The sequence below is a fragment of the Coenobita brevimanus genome, chromosome 110, assembly GCF_032717465.1.
Source record: "Coenobita brevimanus isolate Jiangsu-jjx chromosome 110, ASM3271746v2, whole genome shotgun sequence".
Classification (NCBI taxonomy): Eukaryota; Metazoa; Arthropoda; class Malacostraca; order Decapoda; family Coenobitidae; genus Coenobita; species Coenobita brevimanus.
Window position 1 is genome coordinate 44452353 of NC_137063.1, and position 23782 is coordinate 44476134.

At 41.4% G+C, this 23782-nt stretch overlaps 1 protein-coding gene across 1 annotated transcript in view; it reads right to left on the reverse strand.

The window, feature by feature from the left end:
• The window catches only part of LOC145417488 (tyrosine-protein kinase transmembrane receptor Ror2-like), a 146748-nt gene that overhangs the window by 64615 nt on the left and 58351 nt on the right, over positions 1 to 23782 (reverse strand). The window contains exons 5-6 of the mRNA XM_080286195.1: positions 16555 to 16698; positions 5726 to 5858 (exon numbers count right to left, since the gene is read on the reverse strand). Coding sequence (XP_080142321.1) covers positions 5726 to 5858; positions 16555 to 16698 — 277 coding nt within the window. The remainder of the gene's footprint in view (positions 1 to 5725; positions 5859 to 16554; positions 16699 to 23782) is intronic.

The window sequence follows — 23782 nt, forward strand, 5'->3', positions numbered from 1 at the left end:
TTATACAATATTAAACATTCTGGGTACTTACAAGTCCCTGGCTCCTGGACTGGTTTGAACCACCAGTTTGCAGTCCACAGTTAATCCTCTGCACTCTAAATTCTAATTTCTTAACACTGCACAACACTGTAAATTCCCGTGTGTTCTAGTGGCGAGGTATTGCAGTTTATTCACTGTTTATTCACAAAAAACAAGCACCTGTGGCTTGCACTGCTATAAGCATCTGCTCTCGATCAAAGTTTGGCTGTGACTGTTGATGATGGCGGGGTAACAGAGTTGCCAGATCGCAATAGCCACATTACCAATCTCCTCAACTTTCATTACCAAATTTAACTTTTCATTACCAAATTTGTAAAGCTAACATTTATTCTTCACTAATTATATATACAAGTGGAAATACATGTAATCACTCCACTTATAATTAACACCATGTTGATTATTTTCATGCTATGTAGGGTAGCAGATTAATCAGAGAGGAAACAATCCACCATCTCCATCCTGTGTATCCTCATACATGTGAAAAATCCATTTGGTAATGCATTATTCTGATTCATTACCAAATGAATTTTTCATTACCAAATTGGCCCACACTTGGTAATGAAAAATACCAAATGGCAACCCTGACAGGGAAGGGGGGAGGGGGAGGACGGAAGGGGTGAAGGGACCATGATGTAACAGCTATTCAGCGCCACCCGGCAATTTCAAATTACGGGTGGGAAAAGTCTGATTTTTTTCGAATTTTTTGCGGTTCTTGGCCCATTTTGGGAATATTGGATCCCGGGACGATTATGTCCGGTTAGTGGGGATGTTCGGATATTGAGGGATTACTTATATATATATATATATATATATATATATATATATATATACACACACACATCTATCCATCATCCAATCCTCCAGTATATATACAGTACACATCCATCCATCATCCAATCCTACATTGCCCCATGAGAAGCGCAGGAGCCCGGGGCTAGGCAGCTGGTCCTGACATTTAAGATGAGAGTGTAATACAGTAAAAGTCCTCTAATCCGGCCACCGAAAATCCCAGTACTCTGAATTCGTCAAGGCGAAATTTTTCTAATTTTTCTGGGCTTTTTTCTAATTTTTCTGGAATTTTTTCAATTTTTCTGGGCTTTATCTAAGGCTTTATCTGGTTTGGACTTGCCCTTGGACTTGGGTGTACCTGCCTGCAACTATTCATCTACATTTCTGTGCATTTCTTGTGAGTAAAACAGTAACCCATATCATTTTATGTGTTTATTTAATGACCATGTCCATATTTCTAATGTTTTCAGAGGTCCCTGCCAATAGTCAGAAAAATCCAATAGTTGGAAAGACATTCAGTCCCCCGCGATTTGGATTACAGGACTTTTACTGTATACTGTGTGTATATATATATATATATATATATATATATACATATATATATATATATATATATATATATATATATATATATATATAAATATATATATATATATATACTGTATATATATATCTATATCTATATATATATATATATATATACAGGGTGTCATAAGTCTGTGAAACATTTTAAAAATTCACCACTAATAAACGACGGAACAGATAGCACATTTTATTACACGGAAATATAGGCAAACTCTCCAAGTTATTTTACATACATTACAAATGCTCACTGTGTTCACCTTTGCTGATGCGGCAGATATCTAGCTGATAATCCATTTCATTCCACATGTGTGTCAGCATATCACAGTTAACCAGTGCCACGGATGCGGTGATACAATTGCAAAGTTCCTGGAGATCAGCGGGGAGTGGGGTCACAAAAACAGTGTCCTTCACGGATCCCCAGAAGAAAAAGTCGCATGGGGTTAAATCCAGGGGATCGGAGTGGCACTCACATTAACAAGTCATCTTCCCGAGCTGTGCATCCTATCCAACGTTGTGGCAAATTTTCATTGAGGTACCTTCGCACTTGATTGTGATAATGAGCTGGACAGCCATCTTGCTGAAAGATGTAATCATTACTGTCTTCACTAAGCTGCGGCATCAGCCAGTTTTCCAACATGTCCAGGTACATTGTACCAATGAAGGTGGGCTCCCCGAAGAAAAATGGTCCATACACCTTCACCTTCGACACTGCGCAAAAGTCATTCACCCTAGATAAGTCTCGCACATGCTCAATAATTTTGTGGGGATTTTCGGTCCCCCAAATTTGCACATTGTGCAGATTCACCTTCCCACACAAATGAAAAGTTGCTTCGTCAACAAAGATGAGTGAGTCTGTGAAACCATCAACTTCAAACCTCTCCTGCATTTCAATGCAGAAATTAAGATGCATTTCTTTGTCATCACAGTTGAGAGCCTGACGCAGCTGAAGCTTGTACGGTTTAACTTCCAGTCACTTACGAAGGATTCGCCACATTGTTGATTGCGAGATGCCAACTTCTGCACTCGCACATGTAGTGGACTTGCAGGGGCTGTGCTCATAGGCTTACTGAACACAATCCACAGTTGCTTCACTTGGCCCTGGACATCCCGGCCATGGAGCGCTGCACAGACAGCCTTCATCCCGGAATTTCTCAAACCACTTCTTGATACTGTTGTACACAGGTGGCTCCTTCTGAAACTCTGCTTGAAATCGTCACTGCACTGTCACAATGGACGAGGTCCTTGCGTATTCCAACACACAAAATGATCTCTCACGTTTACTTAGCGCCATGTTTGCTACTACTGCCTCCTAGCGGCAACCACGGTAACTATGCACTTGGATGGGTTTTCAAAAAAAAAAAAATCCAAGTTTCTCCTTCAATCGGAGTATGAATTAACAATATCCATTGCACTGTTTATATGCGGTGAATTTCTAAAATGTTTCAAGGACTTATGAATCACCCTATATATATATATATATATATATATATATACTGAACTAATAAGTATAATAATACATGAGTGTGTTGTCCCAGACGATTGGCTGAAGAGCGTAATCGTAAATGTGTACAAGGGGAAGGGTGATGCCCTGGAAAGAGGAAATTATAGAGGTATAAAGCTTTTAGATCAGATAAAGGTAATGGAGAGAGTTCCAGAAGGTATGATCAGGGAAAGAGTGAATATTAATGAGATGCAGTTTGGGTTTATGCCATGCAAAGGGACCACTGATACCATATTCATTGTTCAATGGCTTCAAGAAAAATATATAAGAAAGAAGAAAAGGGGACTGTACTTTGTTTTTGTTGATCTGGAGAAGGCCTTTGACAGAGTCCCTAGAGAGGTGGTGAAGTGGGCAATGAGAAAGCTTGGGATCGAGGAATAGCTGGTTAGGGTTGTTATAGCCATGTATGTGGGTGCTCACACCCAGGTAAGAATGAATGGAGATTTGAGTGATGAGTTTTCTGTAAATGTTGGTGTGCATCAGGAGTCAGTTTTGAGTTCCTTGTTGTTTATCGAGGTACTTGAAACCCTCTCACGTAACTTCAGAAATGGACTCCCGTGGGAGATGATGTACACTGATGATTTGGTGTTGACTGCAGAGAATGAAAGGGAGGCAGAGGAAAGATTTAAGAAGTGGAGAGATGGTATGGGGCACAAAGGCTTAAGAGTAAATGCAGATAAAACAAAAGTGATGATTTCTGTGGTTGGTGGCGGTACGGTCAACGAAGAGGGAGAGTGGCCATGTGTAATTTGCCACTAGAGTGTGGAAAGAAATTTCATCTTGTGCAGTGTTTGTGATAAGTGGATGCAACTCTACACTGAATGACAAGCCAAATGGTTTCCTGTACACCAGGAAACCATTTACTATGCTGGGTGGTAACCATATAACCAAATTTTGGCGCCTGGTTGTTTAGTGGGTAATTATTGTGCTCCAATCGGATTGAGCCAGTGAAGGTTTATATCCAAGGGGTGGTTAGGGTTTATTGCTCACGTAGTGCCACTCAGGGATGAGTGAGGTTGGTCACTCTCATCTTAAATGTCAGGACCAACTGCCTAGCCCCGGGCTCCTATGCTCCTCGTGGGGCAATGTAGGATTGGATGATGGATGGATGGATGGATAAGAGATGTGGTGGTATTGTATGTAGACCGTGAGATAATGCTGAATTTATGTGTGCAATGTGTAGGGGAGAGCAGGTGGAGATTGTCAGGCATGAAAGGACTGAACTTGCGCGTGAGTCTCTTGAGTGTGTGGAAGAGTTTTGTTATTTGGGAGATATGTTATGTGCTGGAGATGAGGCTGGAGCTAGCTCTGTGGCTAGGGTGAGGAGTGGTTGGAAGAAGTTTAGGGAGCTGTTGCCTCTCCTGACACTGAGAGGGCTTTCCCTATGTGCTAAGGGATCTTTGTATGCCACATGTGTTAGGACTGTGATGCTGTATGGTAGTGAGACCTGGCCAGTAATGGAAGAGGACATTCATAGGCTCAAACATACAGAAATGACAAAGATTAGGTGGATGTGCAGTGGGCAGTAAAGGAAAGGGATATCTGCAGACTCAAATGTACAGAAATGACAATGATTAGGTGGATGTGCGGTGCATCCCAGAGTGCAAGGCCTGGAGGGCTAGGTTTAGGATGGAAGTGTTGAGAAGTAGGATGGGACTGGAGTGTATTGGTGTTGTGATAAAGAGAGGTAGGTTGAGGTGGTCTGGGCATGTGGAGAGGATGAGAGATGATAATTGGGTGCAGAAAGTGAGAGGCATTAGTATTTGGGGTGGGGTTGCAAAGGGTAGACCAAAAAAGACCTGGGACGAGGTCATTAAGTGTGACCTCAGGGTTAAGGGAGTGAACAGGGAGACTGCCAGAGATCAAGCAGCATGAAGAGCCGCCATTAGGTGACCAAGGCCGACGCATGCAAGCATGTTGGAGCCTTCAAAAACGAAATGACATGACAGACAGACAGACAGACTGACAGGCAGACAGAATGATAGACAGATAGACAGATATATTGTATGTTGGAGTTGTCCCAATTGTTGGAGGAGTCTGACTGTGACTAAGGAGTGAGGACTGAGGAGGTTAGAGCCAAGGAATAGAGGTGAACTGGTGTGTCAACCTGTCAGGTGCGAGCTGTGAAGTGTAATAAGTTAATTCATTTACGTACAATAGCGAAGGATTTACCCTTGTTTTGTAGTAAAAACAGTCTAATATACTAATAATAATACCTGAAATGTATATTTTAATTTTAGTTTTACTAATACATTCATTACTTTTGACAACTTCCAAACTTCATAAAGGCGCCTACTGAATAAATAAAGATATAATTGTAGTGGATGAGTAACCAGAGATGATTTTTATCCCACTGATTATGAAAAACATCATCCTAAACCTAATATATGCCTCTAATGGTATCCAGAATAAAATGAAGCTCATGCCGTGGTGCTGAAAGGGATGAAATTGGTTTGCGATTGCCTTTTGCATTTGCACAACAGCAAATTTCAAGAATTTTGTCGATTTGCAGTTGCGGAAGGCAATTTTTTGAGTTTGCGGATTTGTGTTGTGGAACTGAATTTTCGTTTGCAGTGCCCACCTCAGTACTGTTTATTTACTTACATATTACAGTACTCCACAACAACATACAAAACCTTTTATTCTGATTGGTTATATTCGCTGATGATGTACTTACTCTTAGAAGCTAACATGGAACTGTGATGAAGTTACATATAGTTTCAATGGATCAGCACTGTGAACACTACTGTGTACATGTGTGGGGAGGGGGTGGAAAGACATTAAAAACCTGCAGCAAAAATAAATTCTCACATGTAACTTGTTCTTCATCAATAGCTGTGAGTCCTATGTGAGAGCATACACGGGTTCCATCCTCTGTGTGGTTTTTCAGGATTGCACAATCAGGGAGGCGAAAATGACTGCGTGATTTGAACACCCGGTTTTCCTGAGGATAAAGTAAAAAGAAATCAATAACCAAGATTGTTACAAATTTTCTTTTGTGAGTACAGATATCCAACAACCTGCTATTCATTAATCACTGTAATTTCACCTAACACTATCAAATTAAATTCCTTACTCTTCCCAGCAAATACCAAATTCCAAATGCACTGCTTTATTACACTGGAAAGCACAAACTCTGATGTAAACTAAGCAATAATTCATAGTATAGGTGGTCCCCAACTTACCATTGGGTTACATTCTGAGAAACTGTTCTTGAATGGAATTTTTCGTAAGTCGAAAATGCATTTAATACACCTAACCAACCAAATATCATAGCCTAGCCAAGCCTACCAAGCCTTTTAAACATGCTTAGAACACTTACATTAGCCTACAGTTGGGCAAAATTATTAACACAAAGTCTGTTTTATGATATAGTGATGAATATCTCATGTAATTTATTGAATATTGTATTGAAATTACAAATTCATTGAGTCAAAAATTCCTAAGTCAACCATATGTAAAAACGGGACCACCTGTAGCCTACTGTACATCACAGTACAGGTACTGTATACCTCGATATACAAAACCTCTAGATGCGATACCCCCACTTAATGATGAGGGTAGGAATACTACCATACCCCATCTACTGATGACCAAACCCAGTTTAACAGTGGGTTTTGATTTTTTTTTCTTTCTGATTTTGATGACCGTTTAGACAAAAATTTTGAGTTTAGGTTGATTTATAAACTGTTTTTTGACTTAGATTAATGTGTTTTAGCCATTGGTGGGGTGAACAACGTCATTTTGGGGTACAGTTTACGAAGCTTGATTTTTCCAGACATATCTGACAATTTTCAGATTTCATCTGCTGGTTTTAGTGAGTTATTTACAGGTGTTAGATTGCAAGGGTGTGGAGAGGGTGGGGGAATGGAGTCTCGGACCATCACTTAGTGATGGCCAAGGTAGAGCTGCAAAGAAAGTAGTTGAGGAGACGAAGGGGAAGACAGGAGGAAGCAGCTCCTGTGAGAAGAGTGGAGAAATTGCAAGATAGTGAGAAAAGGACAGAGTATAAGAGCATAGTGGAAGAAAGATTGGGAAGGTATGAGCTAGAGCAGATGGAAGGGGTGGAAGACGTATGTAAGATATTCACGGAAGAGATAAGCGCAGCGTGTGAGGCGGTTTGTGGAGTGAGGAGGAGATGCAAGGGTGTGCAAGGGACAGCATGGTGGAATGATGAGGTGAAACAAGCTGTGGAACAAAAGAAGAAGGCATATGGTGAATGGTTGGCGAGTAGAGGTAGGGGAGAAGACGAGAGAGAGAAGAGAGAGGTATATGTGAGCAGGAGAAGGGAGGTTAAGAGACTGGTGAAGGAGAGTAAGAAGAAAGTGGATGAAGAGTTTGGGAGGAATCTGAGTGTGAAATGGAAGGAGAGTAAGAAATTGTTTTGGAAGGAAGTAAAGAAAGTAAGGCAGTGTGAAAGGGGAAATAGTAGGGGAGTGAAAGATAGGAATAATAGATTGTTGGTGGAGAAGAGAGAGAATTGAGGAGATGGAAGGAGCACTTTGAGGATTTGTTGAATGTAGAGAGTGAGAGCAGTGTGAGTATAAGTGGTTGGGGAATGGCTGGGAGAAGAAGAGATGAGAGGAGGGAGGAAGAGATCAGTAGGTCGGACGTAGTGGAAGCGATGAAGAAGATTAAGCTGGGAAAGGCCCCAGGAATTGATGGAGTGTGTGGTGAAATGCTTAGGTATGGGGGTGAGATTGTTGTGGAGTGGATATGGAAGTTGTGTAGATTGGCTTGGGAAGAGGGAAGGGTTCCAGAGGACTGGAAATCAGGTATAATTGTTCCTCTGTACAAAGGAAAAGGGGAGAGAGAAGTATGTGGTAACCATAGGGGTATTTGCCATCTTAGTGTGAATGGTAAAATATATAGTAGAATACTCATTGATAGGGTTAGGCATATGACAGAGGAGCTAGTTGGAGAAGAACAAGGGGGATTTAGGAAGGGAAAAGGGTGTGTAGATCAGATATTTGTTCTAAGATGTTTAGTGGAGAAGTATCTAGAGAAGGAAAGGAAAGTGTATGCTGCCTTCATGGACTTGGAGAAAGCTTATGACAGAATAGATAGGCAAGGTATGTGGAAGGTATTAAGAATATATGGGGTGGAGGGGAAATTGTTGAGTGCTGTGAAGAGTATGTACGAGGGAGCTAGGGTTACGGTGCGAGTGGATGGTGAGCTGAGTGAGTTCTTTGATCTCAATGTGGGACTGAAACAGGGGTGTGTGATGTCTCCATGGCTGTTTAATATATATATGGATGGGGTTGTAAAGGAGGTGCAAGGTAGGGCAGTGGATGTGGGGGTGGCCCTAATGAATGAGGGTGAGATTTGGAAGCTTCCGGTGTTGCTGTTTGCTGATGATACAGTATTGTTGAGTGAAGATGAATAGGAGTTGCAAGGTTTGGTGAATGAATTTGGGACAGTGTGTAGGAGGAGGAAGCTGAAAGTTAATGTAAACAAAAGTAAAGTTATGGTGTTTGAGAGGAATGAAGTCACAGAGTGTGCAGTGAGGTTGGATGGTGAGGATATGGAGAATGAGAGTGCATTCAAGTACTTGGGTAGTGTGATGAGTAAGGATGGAACTTTGGGGGATGAAGTACGTGAAAGGGTACAGCAGGGAAGAAAGCTTGTTGGTACACTGAAAGCAGTGATGAGAAATAGGGAGGTGAGTATGGAAGTTAAGAAGGCACTGCATGATGGTATTGTGATCCCTACCCTGACGTATGGAAGCGAGGCGTGGACCTTGCAAGAGGGGAACAAGTCAAGAGTGAGAGCAGTGGAAATGAGTTACTTGAGAGGAGCATGTGGAGTGACGTGGAGGGACAGGTTGACGAATGAAGAAGTGAAGGAACGTTGTGGGGTAGATGTGGATGTGGTTGAAAAGATTAGGAGAAATACACTGAGGTGGTTTGGACATGTGGAGAGAATAGAGAATGAAAGACTGACTAAGAGGGTGTATGTAGGTGAGGTGGAGGGAGGGAGAGGGAGGGGTAGACCGAGGATGAGGTGGAGGGATGGAGTTGAGAGGTATATGAGGGAGGGGGGGGTGAGTTGGGGGGAGGGGAGTCAAATGGTGGGTGACAGAGTGACTTGGAGGCGTTTTGTCTGCGGCCACCATTTGCGGGATTAGGGCGTCGGGCTATAGATAGATAGGCTTAGGTTAGCTTCTTTTACAGCCGTTAGGTCATTTAGATTGGCTTAACTTATTTTTGGATTCATTTGGGTGGGTTTAGGACTTGGTTGGGGAGGAAACTCATGGCTCAAAAACGCATCCCTATACTTTACATGTTAAATCTACCCCAAGATACGATACCCCACCTAACGATGGGTTTATACTTAACCATTTTTTTTTTCTTTTATGCAAGGAAGAAGGAACCAAAGGCAAGAAGCCCACAAACCGTTCCTTAAAAAAAAAAAAAAAAAAAAAACATTACAAAAGAAAGCCAAATTCAAGATCCATTCATTTCGATATGCCTGGACAGCCTGCATTTGAAAGATTGGAGATCAAAGGAGGGAGACAGTTCCAGAGTTGACCTGTTACATGAATGAAAGACTGGCAGTAATGGTTAACTCTTGCATTAGAGAGTTAAACAGAAAAGGGACGATAGCTTGTTGCTAGACGGGTGCTATGCGCCCGTTGTAGAGGTGGAGGGATGCAAGCAGACAGTTCAGAGGAACAATGACCACCGAAGATGCGACAGAAGAAAGAAAAAGATGTAACAGTGCGGTGAAGAGACAGAGGTTGAAGGGAGCCAGTAAGAGGAGGAGAGTTAATGAGATGAAAAGCCTTTGATTTCACCCTATTGTGAAGAGCTGTATGTGGGAAGCCTCCCCACACATGGGAGTTGTACTCTACACAGGGGCGAATAAAACCCGAGTATAAGGTCAACAACCGTGCAGGGGTAAAGAAAGTACGGAGTCAGCTTAGCACATCTAATCTCTAGGAAGCAGATTTTACAAGAGATGTAATATGATCTTTCCAATATAAGTCCCAAGTGAATGAAACCCAAAGCATGCTCAAGGATGATGCAAGATTAAGCTGGATATTATTAAACATTAGTGGGTACTCCCGCGGAAGATTTTGCCGGGTTGATAGGTGTAAGAACTGAGTCTTTGATGTATTAAAAACAACAAGATTATTTTTACCCCAGTCAGAGATACAAGCCAAGTCAGACACTAGGTGTGCCATAGCCTCATCCCTTGTTTGTCGAAGTAACTGCTGAGATGGACGTTGTGGGAACCGAATGGCAAGATGAAGGGTGGAATCATCAGCATACGAGTGGATAGGGTTAGATGTACAGCTTAGAAGGTCAATGATGAATACCAGGAAGAGAGGTGGTGATAGAACAGAGCCCTGAGGAACACCACTGTTGATAGATCTAGGAGAAGAATGATGGCTGTCTACAACAGCGGTTATAGAACGACCAGAAAGGAAGCTAGAGGTGAAGGCACAGATAGAAGAATAGAAACCATAAGAGAGCAGTTTGAAAATTAAAGATTTATGCCAAACTCGATCGAAAGCCTTTGAGGTGTCAAGTCCAATGGCAAAGCTTTCGCCAAAGTGCCGAAAGGAGGATGACCAGGAGTCTGAAAGGTAGGTGAGAAGATCGCCAGTGAAGAGCCCCTGACAGAACCCATACTGACAATCAGATGGAAGGTTGTGATGGGAAAGATGCTTTAAAATTTTTCTGTTAAGAATGGACTCGAAAACTTTTGAGACACAGGATGTTAAAGCAACTGGACGATAGTTGAAGGGTTGGGAAATGGTCACCCTTCTTTGGGACTGGCTGAATGAGAGCAAATTTTCAGCAAGAAGGAAAGGTACTCGCTGACAGTCAGAGGCAAAAGAGTTTATCTAGGCAGGGTGTAAGCACAGAAGCACAGTTCTTGAGGACAACAGGAGGGACTCCATCAGGCCCATATACCTTGTTAGTATTGAGGCCAGTGATGGCAGAAAATACATCAGCTGAAGAGATTTTAATGTAAGGCATTAGGAAGTCAGGGGGGGAAAATTATGGAGGAACAGCACCAGAATCATCAAAGGTGGAATTGGAGGAGAAAGTCTGAGCAATGAGATCTGCCTTATCAGTAGAAGAAATAGCTACAGAGCCATCAGAGTAGAAATGAGGAGGGAATGATGATGAGGTGAAGTTGTTAGAAAGGTTTTTTGCAAGGTGCCAGATGGAGCAGGAAGAATTTGAGTTGGAGAACTGAGATCATTTAGTATGGATGAAATTATTTTTAGCAGAGCAAAGAACAGACTTAGCACGATTCAGGGCAGAAACATAAAAATGATGTGATTCAGGGGTGGGATGGCTCTGGTACCTTTTATAGGCCCTCTCCTTGTTGCGGACAGCATTAGAACAAGCGTGAATAAATCAAGGCTTTCTTGCATTAGTCAATGGATAAGAGAAAGGAATGTATGCTGCCGCGCCTGAGAGAATAACCTCCATAATGCACAAGGCGCACTCAGATGGCTCCCGGCCATGGAAGCAATAATCATTCCAGGGATAACCAAAGAAGTACTGCCTGAGGGCCTCCCAGTCTGCAGCTCCAAAGTGCCACACTCGACGTTTCTTTGGAGGGTCCACAGGCCGTACCAGAGTGACTGGACAGGTTAAGGTAATAAGGTTGTGATCGGAGAAGCCCAACGGAGAAGAAAGATTAACAGTGTAAGCAGATGGATTAGTTGTAAGGAAGAGGTCAAGTATGTTGAAACTCTCTCCAAGGCAGTCAGGGATACAGGTAGGGTGCTGTACAAGCTGCTCTAGGTCATTAAGGATAGAAAAGATGTAGGCTTGTTCACCAAGTGGATCAGTGAAAGGAGAGGAGAGCCAAAGGTGGTGGTAAACATTGAAATCTACTAGAATGGAGATTTCTGAGAAAGGAGAAATGGATAGAATATGTTCCATTGTACAGGTAAGATAGTCAAAGAATTTTTGATAGTCAGTAGAATTAGGGGATAAGTAAACAGCACAGATGTACTTAGTCAGAGAACGAGAGGAATGCTAAAGCCAGAGAGTAGATAATTTAGAAGAATCAAGTTCAGGAACACGAGAGCAAGATAAGTCATTGAGTACATATACACAACAACCACCTTTGGCTTTGAAGTGAGTATAGAGAAAGTAGGAGGATACAGAAAAGGGTTTGCATCGTTAAACCAGGGTATTCCTGTAAATAATTAAGCACTTAACTACTGGTTTGGTATAACTACAAAAAAATTATGTCTGTAAGAAATATTTATCCCCTGCAAAATTTATGCTGCCCTGCAGGTCAAATCAATGTCTATGACCACATTAAAAAAAGGACAGTAAGTCCTTAACATTCATAGGTTCAACAACTGCAGCTTCGGTAACTGATGACATCCCTAAGAATCTTCAACTGAGCCATTTGTACTGCTGGGCGGCCTTCCAAATGATCAGGAAAAGGTATGATTCATACTCAATCAGTGCAGGTTCCCTCAAGATGCTCTGTTCCCACTTGACATACTGTCTTCCCACCATTCCTGCTTTTCAGCTCCTCTTGCTCTAGTTAATTAATAGCGACAATTGCCACCTCTGACTCAGGTCCAATTTTTGTGCTTGTATGCCCATGCTACTGTAATTTTTGCTAAGAGTCCTATGAATGCAGCTATGTCTGGTGCTGATAAGTGTGCAGAGGGTATATCATATATGGCAGTGAAGTGCATGCTTCATGTTAACAAGAGAACTGCGTTATGTCCTGAAAAACGAGAAACCTATTTGTGCTGCTGTGAGTGCTTAACAAAATCATCATCATCATCATCATCATCATCCGGACCTCCTTTCCCACTCTAGGGCAGGGTGAGAAGTAGCAATGTCCAGACAGCCCAAATTTGCCCAATTCAATCATTCAAGCCCCCAGAATCCTGTTTTTATCGGATACGCCAAAAACATTCACCACGTTCTGTAGCTTCACATAAACATATCCTTTAGAGTCAATCCGGACGCTGCCACGTTAAAAAAGGGTGCCAAATCTCTGATCATGCACTTCTCCTCACAACATTCATCCAACCAGCTCAATCTCTTGTCAGTTCTCTAGCATCACCAACTTCTAAACCTCAGTTCCCCACACACTCATCCACCATATCTCTCCACCTTCTCCTTGGCCTACCTCATCTCCTCCCTCCTTCAAATTTGCTCAGATATACCTCTTTCACCATTCTATTGTTATCCATTCTCTCCACATGACCATACCATCTCAGTACACTTTCTTTGATTCTGGTGTCCACAGACTTCCTCACTCCACATCTTGCATGAATCACATTATTTCGTAACCTATCCACCCTCTGAACTCCACATACATTCCTCAACAGTCTCATCTCCACTGCTCTCACGCTTGACTTTTCATTTTCGTGCCACACCATAGTCTCACATCCAAATGTTAAAGTTAGCACTAACGCTCAATCATGTAAGCCTCGAGCAGCTGCAACACAACTCTCTGTTTCTTGTCAAGGCCTTCATTGCACCAGCTACTTTTCTTCCTTCTGTCATTCTACTTTCCATTTCTTTTGTACATCTTCCTTTTCTATCACTATACCCAGGTATTTGAACTCTCTCACCAATTCCAGTCTCTCCATTCACTGTAACATTGCACTGGGAGTCACCTTCTCTCTCAATAACCATCACTTTACTCTTTTCTACATTTACTCTCAAGGCACGACGCTCACAGACATCAGCAAAATTCTGCACTAATCTATCAATTTCTCGTCCGGTATTTGCAAGTAGTACTGCATCGTCAGCATACAACAAATCTGAGATATTCCATTCATCAACATTCGTTATCAATGCCATCCCTCTCTCCATTACTCATGTTTTTACTTCTCTCATCACCCCATCCACATATATATTGAACAACTACGGGGACATCACACAGCCTTGTCACAAGCCCACACCGATCACGAACCATTCACTTAGATGCCCATTAATCCTTACACATGCTTCACTACCATCATAAAAATTCTTGACGGCACCTAGCAGCTTACCATCTACACCGTACATGCATGAAACTTTCCACAATCCTTCTCTGTCCACTTTGTTATATGCTTTGTCCAGATCCATGAATGCCATGAGCACCTTATGGTCCTTCTCACAAGCCTTCTCTGCTATCTGTCTCACTGCAAATATTTGATCCACACATCCTCTGCCACTCCTAAAGCCACCCTGTTCATCACTCACTGGGACTTCTAATATCTCTCTTACTTTCTCTATAATAGTTCTTCCATATACCTTCCCTACCACACTCAATAAACTTATGCCACGATAATTCCTGCACTCACTTTGCTCACCTTTATTTTTGTACTGGGGTACAGTCAACCTTTTTCCACTCTACTGGCACAGCTTCACTCATCCATGCCTTCTTACATATCTCCAACAAGCACTTCATTCCACTCTCTCCACTACACTTAATCATCTCTGCATACACCTCATGAACCCCAGCTGCTTTCCCATTTTTCAGCTGCTTCTCAGCACTCTTCACCTATGCAAGTGTCACGTCTCATGGCAATACATTCCATCTCTGCACACCCCCAGTACCAATCATGTTTACAGCCACTCTGCTCTCTTTATTCCCATTCAACAGGCTTTCAAAATATTCTTTCCATCTGGTCCTTATTTCATCCCCATGGGTTAGTAATCTACAGTACCACCTACATCTTTCACACCATCACATTTCTTTCCACTTTCACTTCTAAAAACAATCCCAAAATACACTTTAGGCCAGCAGATTATAACATCTAATGATTTCTGGGGCATTGCAAATTGTTCAGGCAAATCAAGTTCTCAAACTGCAGCTACAGGGACCTTTTTTTGGGGAGGAAGTGCCAGTTATTCTCGGATTTTCTGCACAGTAAACTCTCAATTACCTGTTGTCGCAATATCTGGCGCTTTTTGCTCGGCTCTATTAAAATAATATCCAGCAAAATTATGCAACATCTGGCTCAGAAATAGGATGCAATCGGCCCTCTGGCTTAAACACGGGACCTAGTTGGTGCAGGGGCAGACCAAGCAACGTGCACCAGCCAATCACAATGCGTCGAGGAAGCGGCCCACCTGGCATGCCAAGTGTACTGTTGCTCTGTCAGTCTCTCTCATAGACGTTTTACAGTAATGACACATCTGTACGCTCTGCACTTGTGACCCACGTGGTGGTTTAACCCTAGTGCTGAGACTTAGTCTGTGGCCTCCCATGCCTCGCTCATTGCTGAAGGGCTGTGACAATCCTCATGGTCCTTCAGTGTTCTGACTACTGTATAATGGGGTTATATCTGTGTGTATCTACTTTCCATCAGTGCCAACATTAGGTGAGTACAGTATGATTATGATTATATTATGTACTGTATTACTGTTGTACTGTATCAGTACTGTATTGTATTATGTGCTTAATTTTAATCTTTTACCCAAGGGTAAAACTGTAGGAAAATGTTTAGGATAAAGGGTCAAGATGGATTGTAACACATTATCTGGTTTGGCACCGAATGGATAGCCAACTGGATCTGGCTTGGCAACGAATGGATAGCCAATTGGAGGTACTATGCAATATCCAGCATGGGGGGATGGCTGAATTAAGCCAGATAATTGAGAGTTTACTTTACTGTGTTCAAGTCAAAGTTTGTTCCATAACATACACAAATGATGAGCAACCACTACACTAAGCAGTAAAAAAGCCAACACTTTATCTACTATTTGAGACATTACATATTTGTTTCATTAACTAGGAACTACCAGAAATGCATCAATGTGTGATTGGTTAACATCACTAACTGTAAAGTCAAATCCTGGTGCAGGCAGCTGGTGTCACTCAACTCAGGTGTCCATGCACCATTTATCAGTTGGTGGGTAATTTAAGAACCTAAGGTAACGTCTAGGATAGGTAATCAGATCAAAGGCCTAAGTTACACAGATGAACACCATGACTAAATGTCTCATCATATCTGCTTACACCTTTACCTTTACTTTTATAATCCTGAAAACTGGAACATTATGACTGATGTATGACTGAATGATGAAGTAATTAGTGGTGTACTATACAATTAAGCACTGAATTTTCTTTTTATTCAGTTTCTAAACTATGTTGTGTACTATACAGTTAATCACTGAATTTTCTTCTTATTCAGTTTCTAAACTATGTCTTTGAGATGACTCTGTCATAAGGCAGTTTTGACCACACGCCAAACTACAGTCCATCCATCTTAACATAATGGATATTTTCACAATTTTGCAGCTTATTTCCCAAAGTTCATTTATGGTATAGCTCTACACCACAGAATTTCATGACTATAATCACTTTCTTGTGTTAATCTTTTGCTGCAGCTCTGCATTCAGAATGGGCAGATGCCAATTTGAGGCCAAGTTATGTGAACAGAGTACAGCAATCCTTGGAAATAATTTTAGCAACTTTGACAACCAAGCTGAGCTGCAGCTAAGTGGTTAAAGTACTCCAGACTGAGGGTCTGGCAATATGCACGGGCTAAATCCTCAAAAGATGATTAAATGTTTATCAATCATGTTATGCCATTAAAGGAAATATGCTAGCCATCTAACCTTAAAGGTACTGGTCTATGACAGCCTAGCCTCAGACCCCTGCAGTTCAAAGGGGGAACTGGCAACTACCGTTTTGCCACCCACCTGTTTGTTCTGTTCAATGAGAAGCCACTCATTGACACAGAAGAGCCTTCTGACAGCAACACAGTCCTGGCGACACAATGGCAGACCCACCTGGTACCCATTTTTCAGCTGACACTCAGGGAAGGCATAACGACATAGCAACTTCTGTTACATGGACAAGGGAAAGATGTAAACACTGTACTCTACTGTATTCAACAGTCGTTTAGCTCCTTCACTCCAATTATGTATTTTTTATCTCCTAGATAACGATACTTAATGTTTCATATTGATGCAGTTAAATACTGCTTTCATTAACCTCTTCACTTTTTTTTTTTTTTTTTTTCTGAATAAACTGACTGGAGATAGTAAGAATAAACTTAACTACTATACTATGTCATCATAGTGAAAAGGTTACTGCAAATGGATATATGTAAATGCTATCATTATCAGCAGCTAGAGTCACTCTTGTGCAGGATTTGTAAGCTGTGAGCCTACTGTTCTGCTCACCCAGCACGGAAAGCATGTCTGTCAGCAATATCAGTCACTTCATTTCACTTTGGTGATATAGCAGATTGGTATTAATAAAATAAAATAAAATTACAACAAATGCTGTTCATGAAAAGCAAAATGGCCACCATATAATTGCTCTCTCCTTACTATTTTCATGTACAAGCATAATCTGATAACATACCCAGGATTATCCTCATAATTGCCAACAATTTATGGCCTTTGCCAAGCTTGCAATGCATGTGCAAGACATGCTTTACCTTATGGACACCAACCAAGCTGCACAACCCCATACTACCCGTTTAGATAGTATCTTCCTACAGGTTCTGTAAGTCACATATCTTAAGTTAAGCATTATTATAATGCTGATGTCCATCTTAAAAAAAAAAAAAAAAAAAAAAAAAAAAAAAGCATTTTACAGCAAAGCACTCACAGTACAGTACTAAAGGCTTTACAGCTGTGCTTGGGCAATGATATGCAGACTGAAATTGCCTGTACTAGCAACATTTCACCATACTTATCTCAGAGTAGTATTGTTCACTTGTTTTACAGAACAGAAGGATGCAGCAAGCAATCTTAGGTGCAGTAGCAGTTCGCACGGAACAAGTATCAGTTACAGTACTGTATGCATACTACAGTATTCATGCTGGGATGTTTATAATACCTGGACCCTAATTACATAGCTGGGCATCTGGTGTTTAAGTGGTATCTGGTGTTTGAGACTTTGTGGGAACTTCCCATTCTCCAAAACCAGTCAAATGAAAACCAAATGATATGAAAATGAGGCATTACAAGCTTGTAAAATAATGTACTTGGGTTAAATAATGCAAACAAAATATACAGTACAACAGTGGAGTGCTTTTCCGTAAGTAAAAGAAAGTACGGCAGACCCTCATTTTAATATGAACTGGTAATTTCACTTACACGATCATTCTGATTCCGTATGAAGTCTCAGTTGTCGATATACAGTCATTATTTTCACCTGTATGATCACTCTCATGCATGCCTACAGTCATTTGTTTGTTCCAATATGGGATTTGCATTCATCATTATTGTGTTAGTGTCAGTGATGGAACGTAAATGTGGTGTTGGAGTTCAAACAGCAAGTGAATTGCAGTGAAGGGAAGTAATTACCAGTTTAGGTTAGCTGGAAACTTATTTTTAGCTTTATTTATGATGGTAGACAAGTTTGTAGTAGGTGGGGGCACTCACCATCCACTCACTTAGTGTAGTGCTGCTCTCGGGTGTCTGCCCTTTCCTCTCCTCCATTCTTCCTTCCTTCCATCCTCTTCTGTCTTTCTTTCCTTCATTCTTTCCTTGTCCTTCGGCCTACAGGTGACTTTACACTCCCTCTTCTGTCTTTCCTTCATTCTTTCCACTTCCTTCAGCCTGTGGGTGACTCTACACTGAGTGACACGCCAAATGGTTTCCTGTGCACCAGCAAACCATTTACTATGCTGGGTGGTAACCGTATAACCAAATTTTGGCGCCTGGTGGTTTAGTGGGTAATTACGATACTCCAATCGGATTGAGCTGGCGAAGGTTTATATCCAAGGGATGGTTAGGGTTTATTGCTCACATAATGCCACTCAAGGATGAGTGAGGCTGGCCATTCTCATTTTAAATGTCAGGACCAACTTGCCTAGCCCCAGGCTTCTACGCTCCTCATGGGGCAACGTAGGATTGGATGATGAATGAATGATGATTGGTAAACATGTGAAGTGCAAGGAAGTGAAATAACAACCAGCTTAGGTGAGCTAGAAACTTGTTTTTAGACTTTCTTGGGTGATTAACCCTTGGCCAAAAATGTATCCCACTGAACTCATGTTATAACTGACACAATATATGATAAATCATTATGCAACGATTTTTTTTTTTCCCCCGAATGTATCCTCATAGTAAAATCACGGCATGCTGTAAGTCAAGTATTCAGTCATCTCTGAGAAACAAAGGCAATACAGTGTTGTGGCAATGACTAATTCAGTGATGACTGACAGTCCTTTGCAACAAAATGTTTACAAGATTAGACTTAAAAACTAAAGTTTCCTTTTCTCTCTCAATATTATAATTTGGATTCACTGTTCAATAAGTGCACCGTTCCACTTCCATTAGATCTGACACAGTCACCATGAAGTATAGCAACACAATTAAAATATGAAGGATGAGAGAGACACTAAACTGCTGACGTGGTGATGATCATTGCAGAGCATGCTTAAAAATTGACAGAAAAATAATTAGGCAGAAAATAGTTGGTATTAACAGAATGTAGGTGGTGGCGACCATTATCCACTCACTTGATGTAGTGCTGCCTACATGAAATATAGCACCACAATTAAAAGATGAAGGATGAGAGAGACACTAAACTGCTGATGTGGTGATGATCATTGCAGAGCATGCTTAAAAACTGACAGAAAAATAATTAGGCAGAAAATAGTTGGTATTAAGAGAATGTAGGTGGTGGCAACCATCATCCACTCACTTGATGTAGTGCTGCCTACTTCTTCCTTAGCCTTTATCATTCTTTTTCTGTGTCTGTCCTCCTCTCTTCCTATTTTTTCCATCTTTCCTGTCTCTTCTTATTGCTTTTCTTTCCTTTACAGGTGGATTTACATTGAGTGACAAGCCAAATGCTTTCCTGTAAACCAGGAAACCATTTACAACGCTGGGTGGTAACCATATAACCAAACCATACGTGCTCCCTACGTGTCAACAAGTGGGTTGGTGGAGGGTTAGTGCCCCTCCCCGTAAAACAAATAACTCAAAGTCAAACGGCCACCCCTTATGGGGTTATGGCGTCTGGCAATAGAAAGATAGAAGACAAACGGCCACCCCTTACGGGATTATGGCCTCTGGCAATAGAAAGATAGAAGACAAACGGCCACCCCTTACGGGATTATGGCGTCTGGCAATAGAAAGACAGATAGATAGATAAACAGAATGTCCAAGCTTTTCATGCCATAACTACAGTACAGGGGTCTCACAGATGATATTAGACAGATAAACAGAATGTCCAAGCTTTTCATGCCATAACTACAGTACAGGGGTCTCACAGATGATATCATCATCAACATTAAGATCTAAATACAGTACAGCTTTCTTTGGGAACATGACTCATACAAGAAGGATGTGTCCAAATTTAATTACCCTGTCCCCTCCCCTTCCTCCCTGCCAGGGTGTGAGGCTGCTTCAAACATGTGATGACTGTGGAGCTACCTTGCATCCACAGTCTTTTTTGTTACACTTACCATTCTTGCCACCACCAGACAATTTTACTCAGCTTAGGAGAGACATTACGAATTGGAGGATATAACCTTCATTTATCCCTTCAGTACAAGAGCTTTTCCCATCTGAATAAAATGTGGAGGTAGTAAGAAAACAGAAGAATACCATGTGCCAACTAATTTGAAGGGTGAAGAAGGACAGTGGAATAAAACTAAATTTGGTTAAACAGGCACCATCCACCAGGGCACATGGTTCGTAATAGGGTAACCCACTCAAAAAAGCTTCAGATTTATCACCAAATGACCAAGGTTCAAATCCTTGTCAGATACACAGTATCTTAAAGTCTATCCAATCTTAACATAATCCGTAAGCCACGCCCCTTTCCCCCAGCACCTAAGAGTAATCGTCCAGCTGGCTCGGCTGTATAACTTACCATCTTACAACGGAGCTGATAAGTCGTACGAAAACTGATAACGTAGTTGATACGCTGTATGATAACTGTTAGACGCTGGGGGAAGAGGGAACGGCTTAAAAATATATCAAGATTGGATAGGATTTAACTAGATAAAAAGATGGCTTACAAATATATCAAGATTGGATAGGATTTAACTAGATAAAAAGACTAACTATCTATTTATCTATAGCACGATGCCATAATCCTGTACACGGTGGCCGTTTGTCTTTGAGTTTGTTGTTTTACAGGGAGGGTCACTAACCCCCCACCAACCCACTTGTTGACATGTAGGAAACATATATACAGTCACTACTTGTTTTACGATGGGGTTACGTCAAGTCATACCTTATCGAATACTGATTTTATTGTAAATCAGGAGATTGAAACACATTATAAAAGGGGGGTTATGTCAACTCAACTTCCCAAAGTCACCTAACCAAGACTGAACCATAAATAACAACCCACCTTCATTCCTTCCTGTGTTGGTCCAAGTCATCCCCCCCAAGGCTGGGGGACAGCCTGTGCTTACAGGCACTAGTGGTCAGCCTCTGAGTCAGATAGGAACAGGTTAGGGGGAGGGGAATCCGGCCCATACCTGCACCAACTTTAGCACTGGTGGCCCACACCTGCACCAACCTTAGTACTGGGGCCCATACCTGCACCAACCATAGCACTGGGGCCTACACTGGCACTGACCTTAAAACTGGGCACACAAATCCACAGTACTGTAGCACAATCCTTGGCTGAGAGGTGACGATAAAAGGGGGGGGAGCACACGTGAACGAGTGGAAAAGACAGGGCTTTGAAGGGATGGCGGGACCGCAACTGAACCAAAACAATGCTCTGCACGCCAGGGCTGCCATCTTGTCTGAGACAAGCGACGGTCACCTTGCGTGTGCCTGGCACTTTCCGATGGCAAAATCGTTATGGCAGGAAATTTATTGTAAATTGAATTTTGGGGTGGAACTTTTATATTATCGTAGTAGCGAATTATTGTGAACCTAATCAACATAAAATGAGTAGTGACTGTATATGGGATGGTTATATGGTTACCACCCAGCACTGTAAATGGTTTCCTGGGGATGGAAAACTAGTATAAAAAAAATAATCAATACTATATAAAAATTACAGCAGGACCTCATTATAACGGACTAATTGGGGCCCAAGCCATTCTGAAAAAGTGAAATTCTGACAAATGCGACATCTGGACTTCCCCCTGCTAACCCGGACATTTTCCAATACATCAGACATTAGTCTGGATTGCATCAATGGTTTTTAACCCTGGAATAGTAGCGCTGTCAGCATCACGTGCCTACTAGCGATGTATGGAATCCCGGACAAACTTTTGGGGTAGAAATATACATATAGGAATGGTACAGTTTATTTTTAAAAATTTCACTTAAATTAGATGCTAATCTTATCTCTAGGAACTATGAACTAAATGTATTTAACTAAAACAACATTATAAAAAAAAAAAAAATGTGTAAAAATGACAAACAATGCTACATCCTTGTAATCTTTTCACCACTGCCAGCCACAGTGTTGCCTGATGGTGATGACTTGTGCCACACATGAAGTCCAGACGTCCCCCAATATGCTCCAGCCTCCCTAGACAAAATTCGACATTTTACAGTATATGTTTCGTAGGCACACTCACAAGATCCTAGTTTAATGGTGTTGTACGGAATACCGGACAATTGGCTACAGCATATGAGAAAAAAACGGAAGCAACACGAATACACCTCACACACACAGGACAGAGTACAAACTGAAATGTCAAGGCAGCTGAGCGCAGTAGGCCTAAATTCGGAATCCCGGACAACGCTACTGAACTAGGGTTAAACTGATTTCACTATCACTGCAGTAGTGTACTATAATTTCATTACAATAATCAAACGGTATTATACATACTGTACAATAATACTACACTGTACACTAATAAACATGTCTTTTATTTACCTTATTGTGGTGAACATAGCTGAAGTGGTCTGGCAGTCCAGACTGCTTCTGGCTTTATCACACTTTTTCCGATATATAGGAATTTAGTCTGGAAGCTCCTCGATTCCAATAAAAGCGAATTCCCATCTATTGAAGTCTGTTATATTGAGGTTTTACTGTATAGTTTGTTCACATTAACTTGACAATTTTCAACATTTTTCATCTTATTTCACACAGCTCACTAACAGAATGATGAAAAAGTACAATAACAATAATTTCTAATGTTACATTTTTCCAGAAGTTTCTTTCTGACTAGGAACATATTCCAATGTTAATCTCTTGCTACAGCGTAGCATCAAAGATGGGGATGTGGCAATCTTAGGTCTAGTCAAAGTAAATGAGGCACTGTATAGACAGCAATTCTCTTTCAATCCTTCACAGGAAATCTTTGTTAAACGTAACCTTTATTGATGTCCATTTTTCTTACTGCATCCACAGTAACGTACTGTACAAACTGCTTGTTTAGTTACGCTGCTACTTTTAAAATTATTTTGCTAGTCTGCTTGAAATAACAGTATCAACTGTAAAGAACAGGTTGTGATGGTGTATTTAAGATATCCTTGTTTTATAACAAGGTTTACCTGTATAATAATAATCTGCCTACCTATCTATTGTCAGACTCCTTAATCTCATAAGAGGTGGCCACAAACAAATCACCTCCTTGTCACCCGGTCCTCTGCCATTTCACTGTCCAGCTTCCAGCTCAAACCCCCTTCCCTTATATATCTCTCCACTCTATCACTCTATCTCATCCTTGGTCTCCCCCCCCCCTCCACCTCACTCAAATACACTTTCCTCATTAGTCTCTTGCTCTCCATCCTCTCCACATGGCTAAACCACCTCAATGCATATCTTCTAATGCTTTTTATCACATCCACATCACAACGCTTCTTCACTTCCTCATTTGTCAGTCTGTCTCTCCATGTAACTCCACATGCTCCTCTCAAATAACTCATCCCCACTGCTCTCACTTGCGACTTGTGTCCTCACAACATGGTCCAAACTTCACCTCCATACGTTAAGATTTGGTGGCTATTCTACTTCCATGCTCACTTCCCCATTTCTTAT